This window comes from Podarcis erhardii, assembly GCF_964252035.2.
Source record: "Podarcis erhardii genome assembly, chromosome: 11".
Taxonomy (NCBI): Eukaryota; Metazoa; Chordata; class Lepidosauria; order Squamata; family Lacertidae; genus Podarcis; species Podarcis erhardii.
Genome location: NC_138501.1, coordinates 620,924 through 643,192, shown reverse-complemented (window position 1 = coordinate 643,192; position 22,269 = coordinate 620,924). Strand labels below are relative to the sequence as shown.

Genomic DNA, 22,269 nt, shown 5'->3' with positions numbered 1-22,269 from the left:
GAGGCACAAATACAAGATGGGTGACACCTGGCTTGAGAGCAGTACATGTGAAAAGGATCTAGGAGTCTTGGTTGACCACAAACTTGACATGAGCCAACAGTGTGATGCGGCAGCTAAAAAAGCCAATGCAATTCTGGGCTGCATCCATAGGAGTATAGCATCTAGATCAAGGGAAGTAATAGTGCCACTGTATTCTGCTCTGGTCAGACCTCACCTGGAGTACTGTGTCCAGTTCTGGGCACCACAGTTCAAGAAGGACACTGACAAACTGGAACGTGTCCAGAGGAGGGCAACCAAAATGGTCAAAGGCCTGGAAACGATGCCTTATGAGGAACGGCTAAGGGAGCTGGGCATGTTAAGCCTGGAGAAGAGGAGGTTAAGGGGTGATATGATAGCCATGTTCAAATATATAAAAGGATGTCACATAGAGGAGGGAGAAAGGTTGTTTTCTGCTGCTCCAGAGAAGCGGACACGGAGCAATGGTTCCAAACTACAAGAAAGAAGATTCCACCTAAACATTAGGAAGAACTTCCTGACAGTGAGAGCTGTTTGACAGTGGAATTTGCTGCCAAGGAGTGTGGTGGAGTCTCCTTCTTTGGAGGTCTTTAAGCAGAGGCTTGACAACCATATGTCAGGGGTGCTCTGATGGTGTTTCCTGCTTGGCAGGGGGTTGGACTCGATGGCCCTTGTGGTCTCTTCCAACTCTATGATTCTATGAGAACAAAATACTTTATTTTTTGTCAATAAAACTATAGTTTACAGTAGAATATACTAAATAAATTATGTAATTTTGTCCTTTACAAGCAATATATCTAATCACAGATATGTCAAAGACAATATATGTACACAACATAAGGCCTTGTTATAAATAGCTTCTTTTTCATTTCACTAATAAACAGTGAAAAATTCTTTATAGAAGATAGCTTCCCATAAACTATGTGCAAACATATTACACTAACCCATGTATGAAATTAATAGGTGAGCAATTATAATTCTGGGGGAAAGCAGAATTGATTTACATAATATTCACCACTGTGATGATGATGACTCTTTAAATAGGCAAAGCAGATTACATATTTGTGCATAATCACTGAATACATGCAAATAAAAAAATCATGTGAGAGACAATAGGAAAATATTACTTCCAAGCCCTGAAATGATGATTGGCAATAGAAGAAAGAGCAGCTTAAGTACAATGTATGCAGTTCTTCACAGTTTGGCAACAGCACATCCTAGCAAAGTGTGAAATGTTTCCTTTCACATCTGCTGAGTCCAAGGTAGCATTTCTAGGCTTCAAGAATCTTCTGTTGTTTTCACAGAGGCTCTGTTGCTTATGACTTTTTGTATCCTAGGCTCAGCAAATTTTTCCTTGTAAATCAGGAGTGCAGAAAGTGCTTCTCTTCAAATATTCTCATTCTTAAAATTCATCTTTTTCTTATTTTATGATCTATTACTAAACAAAAGAAATAAAAAGAGTTAATTTTTTTCTCCAACAAACAAACAAAACTTGTTAACACCCTCCTTCACTATCAATATCGGTTAATACAACATCTATTTTCTTCCTTCTTATGTTAGGTTTCCCAACTATACAACATTTCATATTTTTCGACCATGATAACTCAGTCTCATTGTATGGACAACACAGAATGTGTTCAGAACACCCCAAAGGCCTTTTGCAGTTTTATCTGCTACAGGCAGTCCTTTTTTCTGGGGCTTTTCAGTACCAGCTCACTTTTTTTCAAGAAAAAAAGTGCTGTCTGGCTATGATGCTTTATGTTTACCATTCCCAACCCCAAAGTAGCGTTCCAATGAAATCAATACAACTTCCTGTAGGATGCTTAAAGCTAAATTTCCCGAATATCTGAATTAGATACCTCTGTGGCAACTGTTACATTCAGCTTCCAATCTACTACCGTATTGGCCTGAATACTGTATAAGCCTCACTTTTTCCCCAAATTCCAAACGTGAAAAGTTAAAAGTGTGGCTTAAATTTGCGACCTTACAAAAACTGGCTTTTACGATATCGCTGCTGAAACAGACATATGGTAAAATGGAATGGGTGTGAGTGCTGGCAGAATTTTAAGGGAGCGGCTCATATTCAGGTATTGTCTTTTTTTCTTTTTCCCTCCTTGAATTTTAAAAGTGCGGCTTATATTTGGATGCAGCTTATATTTGGGCCAATATGGTATATTGTTATAGATGGGGGGCTAAATCCTAGAAATTAATAAATGGTAGGATTTTGATTATTTGCGATATGAAGGGAGAAATATTGCAGAGGAATTCCTGGGCTAGCCTTTGCAAAAACGACCTGGCCAAGTTAGGGCCATTAAGAAACAATACAGAGCCACTGAGAGCCACTGGCAATGCAAGAGAGCCGCTCCCCCTTGCCCTTGATATAAATTTTGTTGCATTAAGCCAAATAAACATGTTAAATGCTAAATTGGCATAAACTGAAATGCTTCAGAATAATTAGGCATAGCCAGGATTTGGGGGCGGGGGGCAGGACTTTTGTTGGGGGGAGTAGAACCGACATGATTGTTCATTTAGTTAAATATTTCTATTGTTTTACTTGATGGGGGGGGCAGCTGACCCCTTGACCCCCGGCTACAGCCATGGATGGAGCTTAAATCAATTTTAAAAAAATGTTTTATAAATGAAAAATGTTCAATTTTTATAGTTCAACTTGAACTCCTTATTTCAAGGAAAAACAAGTTTAAAAATGGAACATATCTAATCATATTAACAAGGAAACAAATGTTGTGCACCGTGTTAAAAATCTGATCATGCTTAAGGACTCTCAACAACTACAAAATGCACTCAGAATGTGGCACAAGGCATAGGGGGCAAACTGTGCTGCATAATTAGATAATGTACAAGATATTTTCAAAGGATTCTGCGCAGAACATTATTTACTGATTCTACATGAATAGAAGTATTGTGGCACAGACTAGAGAATTTCATGCAGCTGCATATGGACCATAAAATATACCGTTCCTCACTGATCAATGAGTTTGATCACAACGCAGTTGGCAGTGGGGATGCTCAATGTGAAGCTAGTGCTGTATTCTTCACTAACCTCCAAAGTCAGGCCAGTTTGCTAGCAGGAGCAATCTTAGGCACCAATATTTTTAGAGTCTCCAACAAAAAATGTACAGTCAGAAAGGAACACCCTAAGGTCCCTTTCAATGTCAGAGAGGACACAGGGACATGTATAAACAACTCACACTCCAAAAAGATCCTTGTGTGCATTCTCTTGACTCATGCAATAGTTGGAATGATTAAAAGTCCAGGACCAGTCCTGAGCTGAAGACAGGGTTGAAATCTTGTTAAGCTATGTACAGTCATACCTCGGGTTACAGATGCTTCAGGTTACGTTTTTTCGGGTTACGGACCGCCAAAACCCAGAAGTACCGGAACGGGTTACTTCCAGGTTTCGGCGGTCGCGCATGTGGAGAAGCGCCAAATTGCAACCCGCGCGTGCGCAGACACGCAGCTGCGGGTTGCAAACGTGCATCCTGCACAGATCACGTTCGCAACCCGAGCATCCACTGTATTTCCTTTCACTCTAAAAGTAATATTCCCCAACTGTGAAATTATGACTCTGCTAAAGAAGGACAAAGATACAGAAATTTTATTACTGGACCAGTTCTTACACACTGGAGAAGAAAAAACCTTTCTTCCTGTTAAGTGCACTTATTAAGGCTCTGTCTCCCAGATGACAGTGAAACCACTCTCACTCCTATAAAATATCTCAAGCCAAGGTCAAGACAACTGGAATTAGGATCCTGTACGGTCATATGGATATCACTTGTGAAAGACAATAAAATTATTTCCTTTTCATAATGCCCTATATTCACAATGCTTTCTTACTATAACAATAGTTTTTGACCTACATATTTTTCAGCGTTTGTTTGTTTTATACCAACAGGTTAATTAGATTTCCAAAAACTGTACATTTAAAAAACCTCTGGACAAAAGTGACTTATATCAAAGTGACAAATCTATAAAGACTTTTTAACACCAGATTTATGAAACTAAATACTTTTACTGAGCAGCCAGTCCAGAAAGGAGCATGGAACTCTTGTCATTTTAGAATCAGCAATAGGTGGCAGCATTGTGTCTGGAGAAAGAACATGAAACTTGTTTCCATATTCACAGAGGACTACTTTAAGTGATACACAAGTTCATTCATAAAAAAATTCCTTCCATTAGCACCTTAGAGACCAACAAAGTTTGTTACTGGTATGAGCTTTCGTGTGCACGCACACTTCTTCAGATACACTGAAACAGAAGTCACCAGACCCTTACAGTATATACAGTGAGAGGGTGGGGAGAGGTCTTACTCAGAAGGGTGGTGATTGGCTGGTAGGTGTGGTAAACCTGTTGACAACTGTTAATGACTGCAATTGGTCTTACAGGAAAAAGCAAGGGGTGAGATGGCTAAAAATAGCTTTATCATGTATAATGAGATAAGAATCCAATGTCTCTATTCAGACCAGGTCTCTCTATGGTTTTAAGTTTGGTAATAAGTTGCAATTCAGCAACTTCTCTTTCCAGTCTATTTCTGAAATTCTTTTGTAATAAGACAGATACTTTGAGATCTTGTATAGAATGTCCTGGGAGACTGAAGTGTTCTCCTACTGGTTTCTCTGTCTTGTGATTCCTGATGTCAGATTTATGTCCATTTATCCTTTGGCGTAGGGTTTGGCCTGTTTGTCCAATATAGAGAGCTGAAGGGCACCGTTGGCATTTGATGGCATACAGAATGTTAGAAGATGAGCAATTAAATAGGCCTGAGAAGGTATGTTTGATGTTGTTGGGTCCAGTAATGGTGTTGTCCTGGTGTATGTGGCAGCAAAGTTGGCAACTGGGTTTATTGCAGGCTCTGGTACCATGTTAAGTCTGGTTGTTGTATTTTTGTGAGTGAGTTGTATAAGATTGGGTGGCTGTCTGTAGGCAATGAAAGGTCTTCCTCCCAGAGCTTGAGAAAGAGAACTGTCATTGTCTAGGAGAGGTTGTAGATCTCTTATGATGTGTTGTACTGTTTAAACTTGGGAGCTGTGATTACTAGTGGTGTTCTGTTATTTTCTTTTTTGGGTCTGTTTTTCAGCAAGTTCTCTCTGGGTATCAGTCTGGCTCTGTTGATCTGTTGTTTAACTTCATCAGGCGGATAGTTTAGTTCTAAAAAGGTTTGCTGTAGATCTTTTAGGTGAGAGTCTCTGTCTGTAGAGTTGGAACAGATGCGGCTGTAATGTAGGGCCTAGCTATATACAATGGATTGTTTGGTATGTTTAGGATGGTAGCTAGAAGCATGTAGATATGTTTGTCGGTCAGTTGGTTTACGGTATAAGGCGGTGTCTATATGCCCATCCTGTATTTTTATAGTAGTGTCCAAAAAATGTATTTCTTGCATAGATTGGTTCATTGTTAGGTTGATGGTGGGGTGAAAGTCATTGAATGTCTGGTGGAAGGTGTCCAGGGTCTGTTGACCATGTGTCCAGATAATAAAAATATTGTCAATGTATCGCAGGTACAAGAGAGGTTTGAGTGGGTACCCACTCAAACCTCTCTTGTAGGGTAGTCTCACTGAAATTAATGGACCTAACTTAGCCATATTCATTCATTTAAATAAGTCTACTCTGGGTAAAACTAAGTAAAACAACCCCAATGAGAATACTTTTTGCCACTTCCATGTGTCTTAAGTTACTGGCTGTTGCTTTTTTAAAAAAAATAATATGAATAGTAAATTGCAGAACAGCCCATTGCCTAGCAGGAATTGCAAACGGTTCCAGAAAGACAGGGTCTTCAATGAATCCACTGTTTATTATATTGGACATAGTTATCATTTTTAATTCCCAAACAGGCTTATTAGATCTTTGGGTTTCTTTTTAGGACAACGGCAAAAGGATGGATTCTCACAGGAGCAAGTGCTGACTTGCAACGGGAGGGAAAGGACGCTCAGTTCGATGCAGGCCATGACTGTGGATCCCAGGATATGGCAAGCTGAATCTGCTCCGAGGTGGCAGAACAACCTTGCTAAATCCCGCTTGAAACAAGCACACCCACAGAAGATGAACTGCTCATCCATAATCATTTCCCTTGAAGGTTGTTGTTATTTTGATATCCCATTAAGGCAGCTCAGCTTCACTCCTGCAAACATTGGAGAATTTTAATTCAGATCAACCCTAGCTAAACCTAAATAAATATAACAAGCTGAGCCATTATTGGGAAATATTACAGAGAAAACGAGGGTCTTTTTATCTAATCTTCAACAATCTCAGTGTGGGATATTACTATTAGCATTACATATGTAGATCAATGCAGCAGGGAAGTTGTTTAAAGAGACATGTGTTTTCTCCACTTTGTTTTACTGATTATAACCAATGTGAATGAGTGCTCCATGCTATATATAAAAGGTTTTCTATGCTGAAACTCAGCATCTTTGAATACAAACAGATTATACTAGTAAATTTCACGAGATGAGTAAATTTGGACAGAATTAAGAATCTTAAAAGAAATAGGGAATGCAAATACTAATCTAGTCAAATGGAACATTATCAAACCCATGAGACTTTCCAGCGCTGTTCTAAAAATGTCACAGATATTTCTCTTGCCTTTCCCTCTCTTGCATGCCCACAGAAAGATGGAAAATATATGTCAATTGATCCAATCTATTAAAAGGAGAAGGAGTTCTCTACAATGGCCTACTTATACTAAGATTTTTGAATAACCCAGGCATTTCCTATTCCAACCAATATGTGCATTGAAACAGAGGAATGTTTGGTAACCAAAGCAACATTAATTTGTTCCTCCAATTATAGCTACAAAAGTATGAATAGAACTATAGGTATAGTTTAAGTGCTGTTGCGTCATACATATTTTCTTCTCTCAAGTGACAGTTCTGCATCAGAGGACATCAGAATCTCACCTTTTCAGTTTTGTGGGGAATACTTCATACTACTCACAAAATGGAATAGTACACTAAGAGTGAAACATGTGAAGTACACATCTACAGAATACAACCCAGTGTCAATCAAAAGCAAGTCAGCTATTTGAAAGTGTACATAATTTGGAAAAAGAAAAGATTAGTCAACTTACTAAGTATACATCCAGCACAGAAGCATTATCATTTTCTGTTTCTACTGTGCTCTGTTCTGAGGTCAAGCAGATAGCACTATCTTCTAAGGTGAATGTTGAACTCGAAGGCAATCCTTTACTGGATAGAAAAGCAACACACAATGATCATGAAACCAAAATCAAACAATGTGCTAATAGGTCAGACTTATGGGATTGTCTTTAATAATTGTATAGAACCATACACATTTGTATTCCAAGGGAATAGCTGTCCTATAAGTTTGAAACGGTTTAAACAGTAATTTGCTTCCTACAGAAAACACTGGGAGCTCCAATTCTGCTGGGAAACTGATAGGTAAAATGCCTTACTTTTTGTCCAATGGCTTTCTGGCGCTCTGCATAAATGTGTTCATGATAAAGGCAACTGACTCTCAACTACATGATTGGCTTGGCTCACCCACATAGTAATTTCATCAGAGAATGGCAGCAACAGCTGGCAGTAGGAATTGACACCAAATAGGTTTTAAAAAGTGAGTACTGTATTTGCATAGAGTGGATTTTTCTGGGGGAGGAGGGAGGAGAAATTGCTACAATATAGAGATAACTACAGTATTTTTATCTCAGAATTGGAACAAGAGGTGAACAAGAATTGGTGCTGTGCTGTTTTTATTGTAATTACTGGTATGATTTTACTAGATTTTATGTATATGAATAGTTTTAATTCTATCGATGTTAAATTGCTTTTAATAGTTGTTTTTTTCTGAGACCTGCGGGGGTATAAGGCGGTATATAAATAATGATGATAATGATAATCATCATCATAGACTGATGTACATTTGTAGTGTAGATATATCCTTCAGGCCAAGTTATTTCCAAAGGGGCTGTGCAAATACTACACAGTGAACAAACAAGTATTTAATATGCTGTACATGTACCACTTTCCCTAGAGAAACTTCTTTTTGTACCTACTTCAGTACTTTCACCTACTTTCCGGTCTGCTTCAGCAAAAATCACTTACATGTAAGCAAAACTGTGCTACAAATAGTATGTAGTAAATGCAAATCTGTTTTAGCACAATTATCTACATTTAAAAGTTAACAAAACTGATATGTGGTTTTTTCATATTTTAGTCCAATGTATTATTTGACACCTCTCCTCCAATTTATTTTATGCAACCATCACATCAGTAGCTTAAAAAAGTTCTAGGCAACAGAACAATCAACTTTTTCTTAGCCTGGTCTAATATACCAATACTAAATAAGAACAGTATTTTTTTCTAAGTCTGACCATTTTTCAGCTGCAAAAAGAGTCAAGGTACTGATGAAGAGCGACCCAGTAGATCATCAGAATGCTCTCTGGCAATGATACCTTACTTGCACTGCAATTACTGTTTTGCAAAGCAGTTGCATGGAGCCCAGAGCTGAGGGCAATGAAACAATCACTGAGACTTCTAGAGCACCGGTGGCAGAAAACTCGTTCTGAATTGGACCAGACACGGGTTAGAGCTCAACATCGAGCCTACCAAGTGGCGATAGTGATGGTGAAGCAGACTTTCTTCACCACCTCTATTGCATCTGCAGAAAACAGCAGCAAAAGACTCTTTCAGGTGGTTCACAATCTAAAAGAACCACCTTCACCATCGGGGCCCAGTAAGGACCCCAAGACCTCCTGCAATGATTTTGCAAGTTTTTTTGCAGATAAAGTCACTCAGATTTGGAAAGAGGTAGACTCCACCATGGGAGCAGGGCTGGGGTGGGAGAGTGCTAGAGTCCTGTCTAGTCGAGTTGCGTGGGATCAATTCCAATGTGTTACCTCCAAGGATGTGGACAGGCTGCTTGGATGCGTGAAACCAACCACCTCTCTCCTTGATCCTTGCCCATTCTGGCTCATAAAAGCGAGCTGGGAAGGTTAGGGCGATGAGCTCTGTGGGGTGGTGAAAGCTTCCCTCTGTGGGGAGCCTTCCCAGACCCACTGAAAGAAGTGGTTATGAAACTGCTTCTTAAAAAAAATATTTGGGGGACTTCCGGGTTGGCGCCTCCGGCAATGGCGGAGCTCCTCCGATCGGGAGGAACTTGCTCCGTGAAAAGTAGGGTCTGAACCGCCACGGCGAAGGCGGAGACCCATAGAAATCACAGGCAGAAGAAGCCTGTGAACTTGGGATTTGGCTGGCACCATTCGCGCCTCCCCTACTCGTGGGGAAACCCTGTTTTGGGGATCCAGAGCGACGTGGGGTGAGCGGCGCAGTGCTTTGAATCGACTGCTTCTTTCACGGAGTGAAGCCGCATTGCTATTGTCGGAGAGCACTGACTTTTTTCCTGTGGACAATTGGACTTTAAACAACAACCCGTGAGTAGAACGGAAAATTGGATTTTTAAATACCTTAATTTGGCAACGAGCGGGGAAGGTTCAAAACAGGAAGTCCACCTTCCCTTTTTGTAAATAGACTGAAGCAAAGAGGTTGCAAGCTAAGGTCTTGGAAAGCCTCATGTAAAGGATTAAATCTCCATCGATTGAAACCATTAAACCCCCCTTGGAAGCAGGGGAAGAGGGGGGAAATTGTGGACTGTGCATCCTGCAGGAGAGAGTGATAAAAACTAAATTATCACTGCTCTGAACTCCTGGGAACAGGCTGCCAGCAGATTGACGTTTGGAAGAGTTCATTGACAGCGAAAAACAGTCAGTTAATAAGAGAAATATATTGCTTTCACTGTCCGCTTCTGCGTTTTAAAAGGAAGAAAAAGCAATTGAAAAAGTAACTGAAAACCGAAACTATTTTACTTTTGGAATTGTGTCGGAAAGGATTGATACAAGTGGAGATTGCTCCCCTCTAGAGGAAGTTTTTGAAACTGTTACAAGAGTTGAGCTGAAACTGTTACAAGAGTCGAGCTGAGGAATCCAGCTGTACGATAAGAATTGTGAGAATTAGAGACTGACCTTGGACTAAAATGTCGGCAGATGAGATAATAGTGTCTGCATTTTGCAGGATAGATCATTTGCTGAAACAGCTTCACAAGAAGATAGATGCTATGGCTACTAAAATTGACATTTCGGGACTAAAAGTGAATACCAACACAGAAATAACTCAGGATCTGGCACAGGAATCTATTTCAACAGGGCAAATCGTTGAAAAGGAGAAGGAGAAAGTTGCTGTTGTCGAACTTAAAGTAATACAAGGGGGAGCCTTAACCTCACAGAGGCAGGTTGAGGGTTACAGGTCGGGGTCCTTTGTGGTTGAAACGGGAAGAGGTCAGATTTTGAGGATTGGAGCCTGGCCTGGACTGGAGGGGGAAGGTTGGAGAGATCCCTTTATGCAGGGATCAATTGACATTTGGGACATGGATTTGGGTCGGGAGGGGATTGGAGCTTTGGGGGCCTTTGGATTTGGAGGAACCTTGAAACAAGATTTGAAATATTTTATGGATCCTAGTTTTAACTATGGAAATCTGGTTGACCTGTCGAGATGGAATAAAAGTGCTGTTGGGTCGGAGCTTCCCCGAGATCTGCTCTCTTGGCAGAAGGGATGTGGAGAAGAGTTAAGAGCCTCGGACATAAGATCTCCAGGTTGATGGACTATATGGAATTGACGGAAAGGACTGGCAGAGGCCGAGACCAGGAAGAGGAGACGGTGAAGAAGATTGGAAAATTTAAAGTCTATATAGGGAAATTTTGTAAAATTTAATGAGGGATAGAAAAATCTTGGAACGGAATTTTTTTTTTAGTGGAAATGTTTTAAGAGGTTAAGTGTAAATAGGTATATTAGATTTAATGGGGAATAAGATTAAAATATTTTAAGATAAAGGATTTGCTGAGATAACGTATAGAATTGGAATACAAGGAGGGAGGTGAGAGGAGGTCAATGAAACAAGGGAATGAAAGATAGATTATGGTAAAGGTATGATGTGTGTTTTTAAATTGTTTTTGTTTTGTTTTGTATAGTTTATGGTGTTTAGATGTTAAGGTTGTGTTTTGTATTGTCTATATTGTATTGTTTCTTTTGTTTCTTCTTTCTTTTTCTTCTTTTTGTAAGTTTTAAAAGTAATAAATATCATTTTTTAAAAAAAACATTTGGACCTGGCCAATATGGCCAACTAACACCCAGTCTCAAATCTTCCATTTTTGGGCAAGGTGACTGAGCAGCGGCCTTTGATACAATCAACCATGACATCCTTCTTGACCATGAGGAGCTGGGAGCTGAGGGCACTGTCATACAGTGGTTCCGCTCACTTCCTCCTGGAACACGTCCAGAAAGTGGTGTTCAGACCCCTGGGCTCTCACTTGTGGGGTGCCTCAGGGTTCCATCCTCTCCCCCATGCTTTTTAACATCTACATGCAGCTGCTGGGAGAGATCATCAGGGGGTTTGGGCTGGGTGTTCATCAGTATGCAGATAATACCCAGCTCTACCTCTCTTTCAAATCAGAACCAGTGAGGGTGGTGAAGGTCCTGTGTGAGTGTCTGGAGGCAGCTGGAGGATGGATGGCAGCTAACAGATTGAGGTTGAATCCTGACAAGGCAGAAGTACTGTTCTTGGGGGACAGGGGGTGGCAGGTGTGGGGGACTCCCTGGTCCTGAATGGGGTAACTGTGCCCCTGAAGGACCAGGTGTGCAGCCTAGGAGTCATTTTGGACTCACAGCTGTCCATGGAGGCACAAGTCAATTCTGTGTCCAGGGCAGCTGTTTATCAGCTCCATCTGGTACGCAGGCTGAGACCCTACCTGCCTGTGGACTGCCTCGCCAGAGTGGTGCATGCTCTAGTTATCTCCCGCTTGGACTACTGCAATGCGCTCTACGTGGGGCTACCTTTGAAGGTGACCTAGAAACGAACTAATCCAGAATGCAGCAGCTAGACTGGTGACTGGGAAATGCCGCCGAGACCACATAATACTGGAATACTGGTCTTGAAAGACCTACATTGGCTCCCAGTACGTTTCCGAGCACAATTCAAAGTGTTGGTGCTGACCTTGAAAGCCCAGTATTCCTGAAGGAGCGTCTCCACCCCCATCGTTCAGCCTGGACATCGAGGTCCAGCTCTGAGGGCCTTCTGGCGGTTTGTTCACTGTGAGAAGTGAGATTACAGGGAACCAGGCAGAGGGCCTTCTCGGCAGTGGTGCCCGTCCTGTGGAACGCCCTCCCATCAGATGTCAAGGAAGTAAACAAGTACTGTGCCTGACTTTCAGAAGATATCTGAAGGCAGCCCTGTTTAGGGAAGTTTTTAATGTTTGATATATTATCGTGTTTTTAATATTCTGTTGGAAGCCGCCCAGAGTGGCTGGGGAAACCCAGCCAGATAGGGAAGGTATTTATGTATGTATGTATGTATGTATGTATGTATGTACGTACGTACGTATAAATAAATAATTATTATTATTATTGGAAAAGGAGTAAGTGGAATTGACTTTTTAATACGTTTTCCAGATTTGAAGTGAAGTTGACTGATGTTAAAGGTACTTTTATTCTACCAGACTTAAGTAACAGCAGAAGCAAATTTGCATTATCAGAAATTAGGATGCACAATCGCATCTGTCATGATGAAGGCTGCAGAGAGAAAACAGGTTTCAGTACAGTGCAATAGGACACCCGCAGAAAACCAAAGTCCATTTTGGGCTATTTATTTTTGCCATAAGTAAAATGTGGCATTTGTAAGTTCATTTTTAGTATTGTCAGTTGCCAGATACTATAATAAAAGCTGCAGTCTCTTTCTGTGGAACAGTCATAGCTGCTCACCTGTTATACCAGGGATGCCCAAACTTTTTTCAAAGAGGGCCAGATTTGATGAACTGAACATGCATGAGGGCCGACCAAAGTTCTTGAGTTTTTTTTTAGGATTGAAGTTTACCCCAAAGTTATTGAGCTTTTTTTAGGATTGAAGTTGCTGGGCTTTTTTTAGGATTTTACCCCAGGACATATACTGCCATGGGGCTGGATTAAATCGACTGGCGGGTCGGATTAGGCCCCCGGAACGGATTTTGGACATGTCTGTGCTATACTGTTCATGGTTTTTGTGTGTGCCTAAGTCAATCTGTAATAGCTAAAGCATTTGAAATTACAGTTGATGAATTAACCAGGAAATGCTGATGTGATTAATTTTGAACTCCAGCAAGGGATTCTCTGCAGTTAGGAAGGGCTTTTGTCCACCACTTTGTCTACAGCTGAGCAGTGGGCTTGCGCCAGAAGGACAAGGAAGATAAACCTGGGGATACCTGGATATAGATGAGAGGTATTGTTCTTTTGCTCCCGGTCAAGTTACTATTTACCCAGTTAGTGTATTTGGAATTCAGAAAATGATTTCCCAATGGTCAAGCTGCCCAGCCAACTTGTAGAGTCTATTTTCTTTGGAATCTGACTCTAGCATGTAGCTTGGGGAAAAACATGGCCTGCTACAGTGATTCACAACTACATCAAATATCTATCTATCTATCTATCTATCTGCATGCATTTTTAAATATACAGTGGTGCCTCGCAAGAGGAAAAGAATCTGATCCGCGATTCTCTTCATCTAGCGGTTTTTTTGTCTTGCGAAGCAAGCCCATTGACAGCTTAGCGGATTAGCGCTATTAGCGGTCTAGCGGCTTTTAGCGATCAGCTGTTAAGCGGCTTATCAGCGGAACAGCTGATAAGCGGCTTAGCGGCTTAGGAAAGGGGGGGGAGCGGAAAAAACCCGCGGGAACTCGCAATATTTTTTCGTCTTGCGAAGCAACCCCATAGAGAAATTCGTTTAGCGAAGCACCTCCAAAACGGAAAACCCTTTCGTCTGGCGGGTTTTCCGTCTTGCGAGGCGTTCGTCTTGCGGGGCACCACTGTACATTTATATATACATTTTTATCATATCATGGTCGCTGTATAAACTTCCCAATCTATCTTTCCTTGACATCCTATTGCATTTTCTGTTGTCTTGCTGCATCTCCCTTTATCATCTATTCTTTTCTCTCCTTCCATTCATATTCCATTGTTTTATCTACTGCTGTTCATAGAGTCAGATGTATCTTAGTACCACTTCGTCTTAGATACCCTTCAAGTTGTTCCAACTCACTCACTACTGTATTCCCATCTATATTTCTTATTTTGGCTGTCACTGAGTGCAACTCAGAATGACTACTTCTGTCATAAGGCTTTATTTGGTTTCATGCAGGTCTTATTGTTTGCAATGTGATTGTAATTATAATATTGCATGAAACAACACTGCTTCTCTGTATTTAGTTTTTCCTTTTATTTTAAAATGGATTTCATTTCAGCATTCCATTTCAGTGTTCCAGTGGAACATTTAGCGTTTTATTTCAACACCTGCTTGTGGGATTTTTATTTTATCTAACACATTATCTGTATTGATGACTTTTTTATTAAAAAGAAGGAAAGGTTAGGTGTGTAAAAAGCAACCATACAGGTTGCAGGACTGAGGTCATTTCCCAGTCCAATGCCATTCACCCCTCTCACATGGAATGCAAATTTATCAGTCCCTTGTGTCCCACTCAATTGCTTTTTCCAGCTGTCACCAAGGGAGGGCAAAAAACAGCTCCTGGCAGTTTCTCCCCTCCTGCACAAGTACTAATACAGGCGGCAGCCATTTTGCACGGGGGTTCTGATCCTGGCCCTGTGAATGTCGGCCAAGCCCGTATAAGTTCACCCCATCCCATTCCACTTTCTTCCAGGTCCAAAAGGACCAGCATGTCAGTGATAGTGTGTCAATTGGGCACACCTAAAATGTTTGCCACCTGTAAAGGAACTGTTTTCATGCTGTGTGTTGCAACAAGCAATGGACAACAGTACTAGAGTAAAATCTGTATCCCTGCTTCTACTTCACCTGACACCCTTCTTCCAGTATGAACAGATGCAGCAATATAAGCTTTTCAGGTCACGTTATACAGATAGTTAATGCAAACCAAAATAGTTACATCTGGCAGCACAGAAACCTTCAGCAGACAGTAAGTGCATTGTGCCCATATCCAGATACCATCTAGGCATGTGCTCAAGATCACAACAGAGATTCCTTGCTGCTTAACAGTTTCTCAGCTCTGTCACTCCTGCCATGAGGATGGCTATGGAATTGCAAAAGGATGACTTTTCCCTTTCAGTGAGTGGAGGATTCTACTCCGCACTGATGATGATAATGATAATAATGATGACGATAATAATAATAATAATAATAATAATAATAATAATAATAATAATTTATTTATACCTCGCCTATCTGGCTGGGTTTCCCCAGCCACTCTGGGAGGCTTCCAAAAATATTAAAATACAATAGTCTATTAAACATTAAAAGCTTCCCTAAACAGGGCTGCCTTCAAGTAATGCATAGGACTCATCGCTAGATTCCTCGTAAAGATTATGAAAGTGTGTTTCCCAGGCTTTCACTGATATGCAGCAGGACAGATGTGATAGGCCCCTATCCGGCTGTACAGCAACGATTCTCCAGAATAATGATGGATTATTGGAATTGGAGGCCTCTATCAATTGCTGCCATAATAACTTCATTGTGTACCTTTTCTTTTGTGTCAGGAGTTTTTTGTAACTTCTTTTAGCTTCAAGCATCTTTTGTCTGTTATCCTCTGTTGGATTATCCTTATGACAGATGAAGGAGTGGATCAATGATTTTTTTGGAGGCTATGCACTCTTGATCGAACCACCCCCTAGAAGTTTTCCTATGGTAGGGAGACTTGGAATTCGGTTTTACAACCAGTTCTTGAATTTTTTGTATAAGCATTTCATATGTTGTCATCATGTTCGGGGCGCTCTCCTCTATTTCTAAGCGCTGATCTATAATTACTTTTGAGAGATGATAGCTCTCCTCAGATTTGTACCAGTTAGATATCCGCTCACTCACTTGTCCATGTTATTCTAAAGCAGCAATGCAGCAGCAAGCAAAGGCACTAACAGCTCAGACAGCTGCTAGTGGCTGGAAAGCCAAACAGGATGTGTGTGACTGCTGCCATGGAAACAAAGGGGCAGTCCATCCTTATTGAGCACAGGATATGAGCTCAGTGTGTGTCATATGACCTGTACAGGATGTACATAGGTGGAGTTTGGAGTTTCTCTCTGTTTTGTTGAAGAGAGCAGACATCTTTACTGTATGACTGCTATAGACAGGAATAAAGAATGTAGAAACATTTCTGTCTGTGTCTCATTCCCCTCCCTGGGGATATGCAGGGAGGAGGAGAAGGAGGAGAAGCAGTTGGTGTGTTTTTCTCACAGCCTGAGGGAAATCGCCGGAACGGACCTCGTGCATTCCTGCCGGGAGTCGCCGGAGGGAGGTCAAAGGAATTCAGCCGGTGCCTGCAGATAGGCACATACCTCTGACCGAGCCTGAATTCTAACAGTGGTAGCAAGAGCCAGATGGTTTCTTCGATCCATGGGAGTCTGCATGAAAGAGTGGCAGAGCTGCTGTTTTCATCCCTCTCCATGGAAGCCTGAAATGAGGCTATTTCTCTGCAGCCATAAGCTCACCAGAGGAAGCTGAAAGCCAAGCTACGGAGCCCAGGTATGAGATTTTCGGGCTTAGAAGTGTGCATGCAGATTGATTCATTCTCTGCTTCGTGGGAGCCGCGTTTGGAAAAAACAGCTCCGAGAGAGAAGGACTCTGCATTCCAAACATTCCTGTGGTTTTCCTGTCCAAGGAAAAGGAATGCAGTTGCTTAGCAACACAGGCCAGTTTCAAGATAAGGGCTGGAAGTGTTTTGACTAGGCCCTTAGAAAAAAACTCTTGAAAGCGATTTTGCAAGCAGCAAGTGTTATAGCTGCCAGGTGCACAGAGTGTAAACAAGCCAGCTATTGGATTTTAGAGGCTTGTGTTTGAGAGTCAATGCAAGGACTCAAAATGGATGCTAAGAAGGGGGGAGCCCTGCCTTCTCCGCCCCTTTTGACCAGTGACAATTATGCATCTTGGTCTATTAAGATGAAGGCCTTGCTGTAGAATCAGAGACTGTTTGGGGTGATTGAGAACCCCATCCCTCCAGCACCAACGCGTGCTTGGGAGTCACAGGATGTGAAGGCTAGAACTGCTATAATTCTGTGCGTGTCAGACTCTGAGCTTATTCATATACAAGATTTACAGCACGCGAGAGATGTTTGGGACACGCTGAGAAGGACACATCAGAGAGATGCAGGTTCTTCAGCATTGCTGTATTTTGAGAAGCTGACCAACCTGAGGCTTGCGCCTGATGGAGATGTTCAAGCGCACCTGACGGAAATGAAATTTCTACGTCAACAGATGGTGGAACGCAATTTCCGTCTGCAGGAGGAAGTGTTTTGCTTCATGGTGATCAACAGCCTGAATCGGACTTACAAAACAGTTGCCAGTCAGCTGGGGTCCCTCCCAGCAGCTGATCTAACGTCGGAGAGGGTCTTTGCCATGGTTCTTTGTGAACATGACAGGCTTGCCGCCCTGGAAGTCAAGGACAGGGGGAGACAAGAACGGAGTTCTGACACCCCCACTGCTACAGCTACTGGAGAAAATGCCGTAGCTTTGAACGTTGTCCGATGCAACAATTGTGGACAGACTGGGCATCTTCAGCGGTACTGCAAGAAGCCACGTCAGAACAAAGGAGCCAAGGGCAGCTCCACGAAGTCTGAGGCGTCAGGCAGAGGTCATGCCAAGTCACAGACGAAGCCTGCAAAGGCTTTGATGTCAAAAGGAACCAAGCCAGAAGTGGAGAACGTCTTTATCATAGACACTGGGTGTACATTTCACATGACCCATCGCAGGGATTTGTTTTCGTCGTTTAAGAAGCAAAGCTTCGTTGTACAACAAGCCAACGGTCAAGAGCTGGAAGCCACCGGAATTGGGACTGTGTATCTTAAAAGTCAGAACTTGACTATAAACAATGTTTATTTGGTTCCAGAGTTAAAGTACAATCTGCTCAGCGTATCGCAGATTGCCAAGAAGGGACTAAAACTGTCCTATGATGATCAACAATGCAAGATCTACAAAGATGGAGAGTTGTATCTTTCTGCCAAAGAGAAAGATGGACTGTATTTGTTGACTTTTGATCAAAGTGATTACATGGAATGTAATTCTTGTGATTCTAACATGATTTCTTTTGCAGGTGTAGCCAAGAAGAACACCAACCAGGTCACCTCGAGGGTCGACAAGGCATTTCAGCGGGTGTATGCTGATGTGATTGGTCCTTTAGCACCATCTAGAGGCAATGCAAAGTATTACCTAATATGTGTTGATTCTTTCACAGGTTTTGTCTGGATTTATCTTTTGGAGAGACCGAAAGAAGCCTTAGAAAGGTTTAAAGAGTTTTGTGACAAGGTTAAAAATATGCATGATGCTGACATAAATTGTCTTTGCACAGATGAGAAGCCAATTTTTCTTTTACAGGATTTCCAGAGGTTCCTGAAGAAGAAAGGGATAAGACACAAAATTGCAGCTTCAGAAGAAGCTTGGAACAGATGTGTCTGTGTTAGGGTGAACAAAGAATTGCAAAAGGGAATGGAAGCGCAATTGCTTAGTTCACATCTGCCACATGAGTACTGGGCTGAATCGCTAATGTCATATTGTTATACGTGGATGAGAAAGTTTTCAAAAGAGTTGGGAAGTTCTCCTTTTGAGAAACTGTTCCACAGAAAACCTTCTGTTGCCCATTTCAAGGTTTTTGGGTCTCATGTGAGGACAGAAGCTCCGGGTGGAGTAAAGAATGCCAGAGGCATTTTTGTGGGTTATGAGAAGGGTCTCTACAGAGTAATTTTGTCTGAATCTGGTCAGGTGATTCTCACAAAATTTCTAGAGAGTGCTCCTGAACAGGAGTGATTGTTCACACATTTCCCACAGGTAATGATGATTCTGATGATGATGATGATGTTGATTTTGTTGAGTTCAGTAGTACTGATGACAGCGATAGCTCAGACAGCTCAGTTGTCACAGTCATTGAGAGGAAATCTCACGTAATGACTAGACCCTCGGAAGAGGAGGAAGACGAACCACTGTTTACAATTGGTACTGGTTCTCCAAAGAGTCCAAAGGCTGAACCAGAAAGCAAAGAAGAGCAGCACTTCTTACATAGGTCTGAGAGAGCAACGAAGGGTGTACCACCCAAGAGGTATTCAAAGGAATTTGCTAACCTAGCTGTTGCTATTGTAAACGACCAAGGTCAAATTGAAGCTGTGTCTGAGTCAGAGACAAAGGCACAACAGGGAGTTGTTAACCAAGGTAATGCAGATGCACTCATTCCTTGGAAGTCACATAACCAGAGAGGTACATTGGTAAAACCAGTGGCGGGTAGTTCCAAGGGTGGAACTGAAACAACAGGGGAGTGTTATAAGTATAACAACTGTTTGTTTTCTTCTCTGGATGACGCTTTGCTCGCAGCACGCATTGATACTTTAGGGGGAGTATGTTATTCTAAAGCAGCAATGCAGCAGCAAGCAAAGGCACTAACAGCTCAGACAGCTGCTAGTGGCTGGAAAGCCAAACAGGATGTGTGTGACTGCTGCCATGGAAACAAAGGGGCAGTCCATCCTTATTGAGCACAGGATATGAGCTCAGTGTGTGTCATATGACCTGTACAGGATGTACATAGGTGGAGTTTGGAGTTTCTCTCTGTTTTGTTGAAGAGAGCAGACATCTTTACTGTATGACTGCTATAGACAGGAATAAAGAATGTAGAAACATTTCTGTCTGTGTCTCATTCCCCTCTCTGGGGATATGCAGGGAGGAGGAGAAGGAGGAGAATCAGTTGGTGTGTTTTTCTCACAGCCTGAGGGAAATCGCCGGAACGGACCTCGTGCATTCCTGCCGGGAGTCGCCGGAGGGAGGTCAAAGGAATTCAGCTGGTGCCTGCAGATAGGCACATACCTCTGACCGAGCCTGAATTCTAACAGTCCATTCCATCTGATTTTCTTGAGGCCTGTTCCAGGAGTTAGATCTAGTTGATATCTGTGTTGTGGTTTGGGCAGATCAAAGGGTAGATCACACACGAGAGATAAAGGTAGGTGATCACTTTCAGCTCTTGCTGTAATGGTGAATTTTGATATCCTAGGGATCAAGTCCTAGGAAACAATGCAATAGTCTATTGCTGACAGTTTGTGTCCTGACCAATATGTATATTGGCCAGGATAGTCTCCTTGTATAGCCCCATTCAGTATGTGTAGATTCTGTCTGTAGGCCATCTGTGCTAGGCCAATGTTACATGTCTTATCGTAGTGGGATAATTTCTGTTTCTGGAGGCCATTGGTGAAAATGTGTGTATAGGGCGATGTCATTGGGACCCACTCTTGCGTTTAAGTCACCAGCTAGTAATATCATGGCTGACGGATGTTGTTTCCTCCATTGCACCACGTGGGCTTCCACTTCTTTCCATAGTTGTTCTACTTGTGTCTGCCGTCGACATGTGGGTAAGTATAAGTTTATGCATAGCAGTTTGATTTGTCCAAAATCTAAGACTGCTGCTACAGACCATTCGTCAGTGGAGGGTAATTGGGTAATATTAGCTTGTATCTGCGTTGAGAACAGTAAGGCTAAGCCTCCTTTGGGTCTGCCCCCTTTTTGGCTAGGTGTTGCTCTCTTTATACACGAGTGGTAATTATCCAGGTAGAGCTCATCTATCGACCAGGTTTCCTGGATGAACAGGATGTCAAATTTAGTGAGGAAGTCCATTAGATTGGGATCTTTACTTTTAGCTCCCCACCCTGCGATGTTCCACGTACAGGTGGCCAGCTTGTGTTTTTTGATTGGCAAACATCTCGGGGGGGCAATCAAGTCTAGTTGTCTCAGGTGTTGGGGCGGTTATCTTGTGGAGAGCCTCAGATGGGCTATCTTCATTTGGGTACTCCATCTTTTTTAGTGATGCCGCAAGTTTATGGCCAATTTGAGATTTGTCCTTCATTATGTCCATTTTGGGGTGTGTAGTGGGACATTTTGGCACGGTGTGTACTTGGACATGTTTTAGTGTCCCGACAGGGCGTCCTTCCCCCATGACCATATTTCAGTCATCCGTGTAAATGGTATCTAGGACCCCTAGGTTGTCCACAAAGATTGAACCGTTCTTGCCGAGTGGGACCGCTATTTCAGCTTGATGTGTTATTGTTTTCTTTGTTATCGGTGGTTCCGTAGGTCCCAGTTCCTCTGGCAATAGGAATAGCCTTAGTATCCACTCGCTGTTGGATAAAGGTTTTGTAATATGAGTTGCATAGTTAAATTCCCTGGTGGCAGGTGTGACTAGGGGGGTAATAGATTTCCTTATGGATGCTAATCTTTCAATTAGTGCGTCCTGGGCTTTATGTATTTGTTCGATAGCTGCAATGAAGCGGTTTTCCTTCTCTATGCTGGATCTTTCGTCTGGTACGAGATTTGGAGATAGGGTTTTTGGTCTTTTAGCCAGCTGGTTTGGGGCTTCATCTGCCTCTAGTTGAAGCATCTTACAGTTCTCATCCATCATAGACATTGTCGGCGAGTCACCTGTAATCCAACCCTTTGTAGCTTGTCCTTATTGTCTGAAACTAGTTTGGTTGTGTGCCAGTCTCTGAATGTTACCACAACTCTGTTTAGGTCTTTGTCTGATGGCAGGAACTTAACGTTAATGATATTTTCTGCTGGGACAAACCCTCTGACGGCTAATTCAGTTTTCTTGAGAATGTAAATTCTCTGTTGTGCTGGGGAAAGGAGATCAGATTCAGCCATGGCCAGCAGTCTCAACAACAGAGACTCATTTGCTGATTGACCAACTAAAGAACGGGAAAGCTCCCGGAATTGATTGTATACCAGCGGAACTTTTTAAAACCAATGCGACCTGGTGGGCCCTTTGTTAGCCTCTCTGGTTACATATATAGATAGAACTGCACAGATTCCACATGACTGGGGGACTTCCATCATTATCCCCATTTACAAAAAAGGCTTGAGGGATGATCCCTCCAACTACAGACCTATAAGCCTCCTGAATATAATAAGTAAATTATACGCTAAACACCTCAGCGAGAAACTGTGCGAATGGATAGAAAGAGCGAAGATTCTTGATGATGCACAGGCGGGATTTAGACAGGGGAGATCCACAATGGATCATTGCCTGATCTTACAGCATCTAGCTGAGAAATACACGTCGCAACACAATCAACACCTATTTGCAGCATTTATAGATTTTAAAGCAGCCTTTGACTCCATCTCAAGAACCCGACTCTGGGACAAACTCAACAAAACATCCATTGACCGACGTCTGCTGCTACTAATATTTAAACTGTACAACAACACACAACTTCGTATAAGA

The 22,269-nt window shown here is 42.1% G+C and overlaps 1 protein-coding gene across 5 annotated transcripts in view; it reads right to left on the bottom strand.

Moving 5' to 3' along the window:
- Positions 1-715: 715 nt before the first annotated feature.
- The window catches only part of PIP5K1B (phosphatidylinositol-4-phosphate 5-kinase type 1 beta), a gene marked incomplete at its 3' end in the record, with an annotated part of 90,121 nt that continues 68,567 nt past the window's right edge, over positions 716-22,269 (bottom strand). For 2 of the 5 annotated variants that reach the window (XM_081881005.1, XM_081881008.1), the window contains exons 14-15: positions 7,099-7,216; positions 2,821-3,303 (exon numbers count right to left, since the gene is read on the bottom strand). In XM_081881005.1, the coding sequence (XP_081737131.1) occupies positions 3,259-3,303; positions 7,099-7,216 (163 nt within the window). Of the gene's footprint in view, positions 1,454-2,814; positions 3,304-7,089; positions 7,217-22,269 lie in introns of those variants that run through there. The other 3 variants (XM_081881007.1, XM_081881009.1, XM_081881006.1) reach the window with 3 other exon arrangements.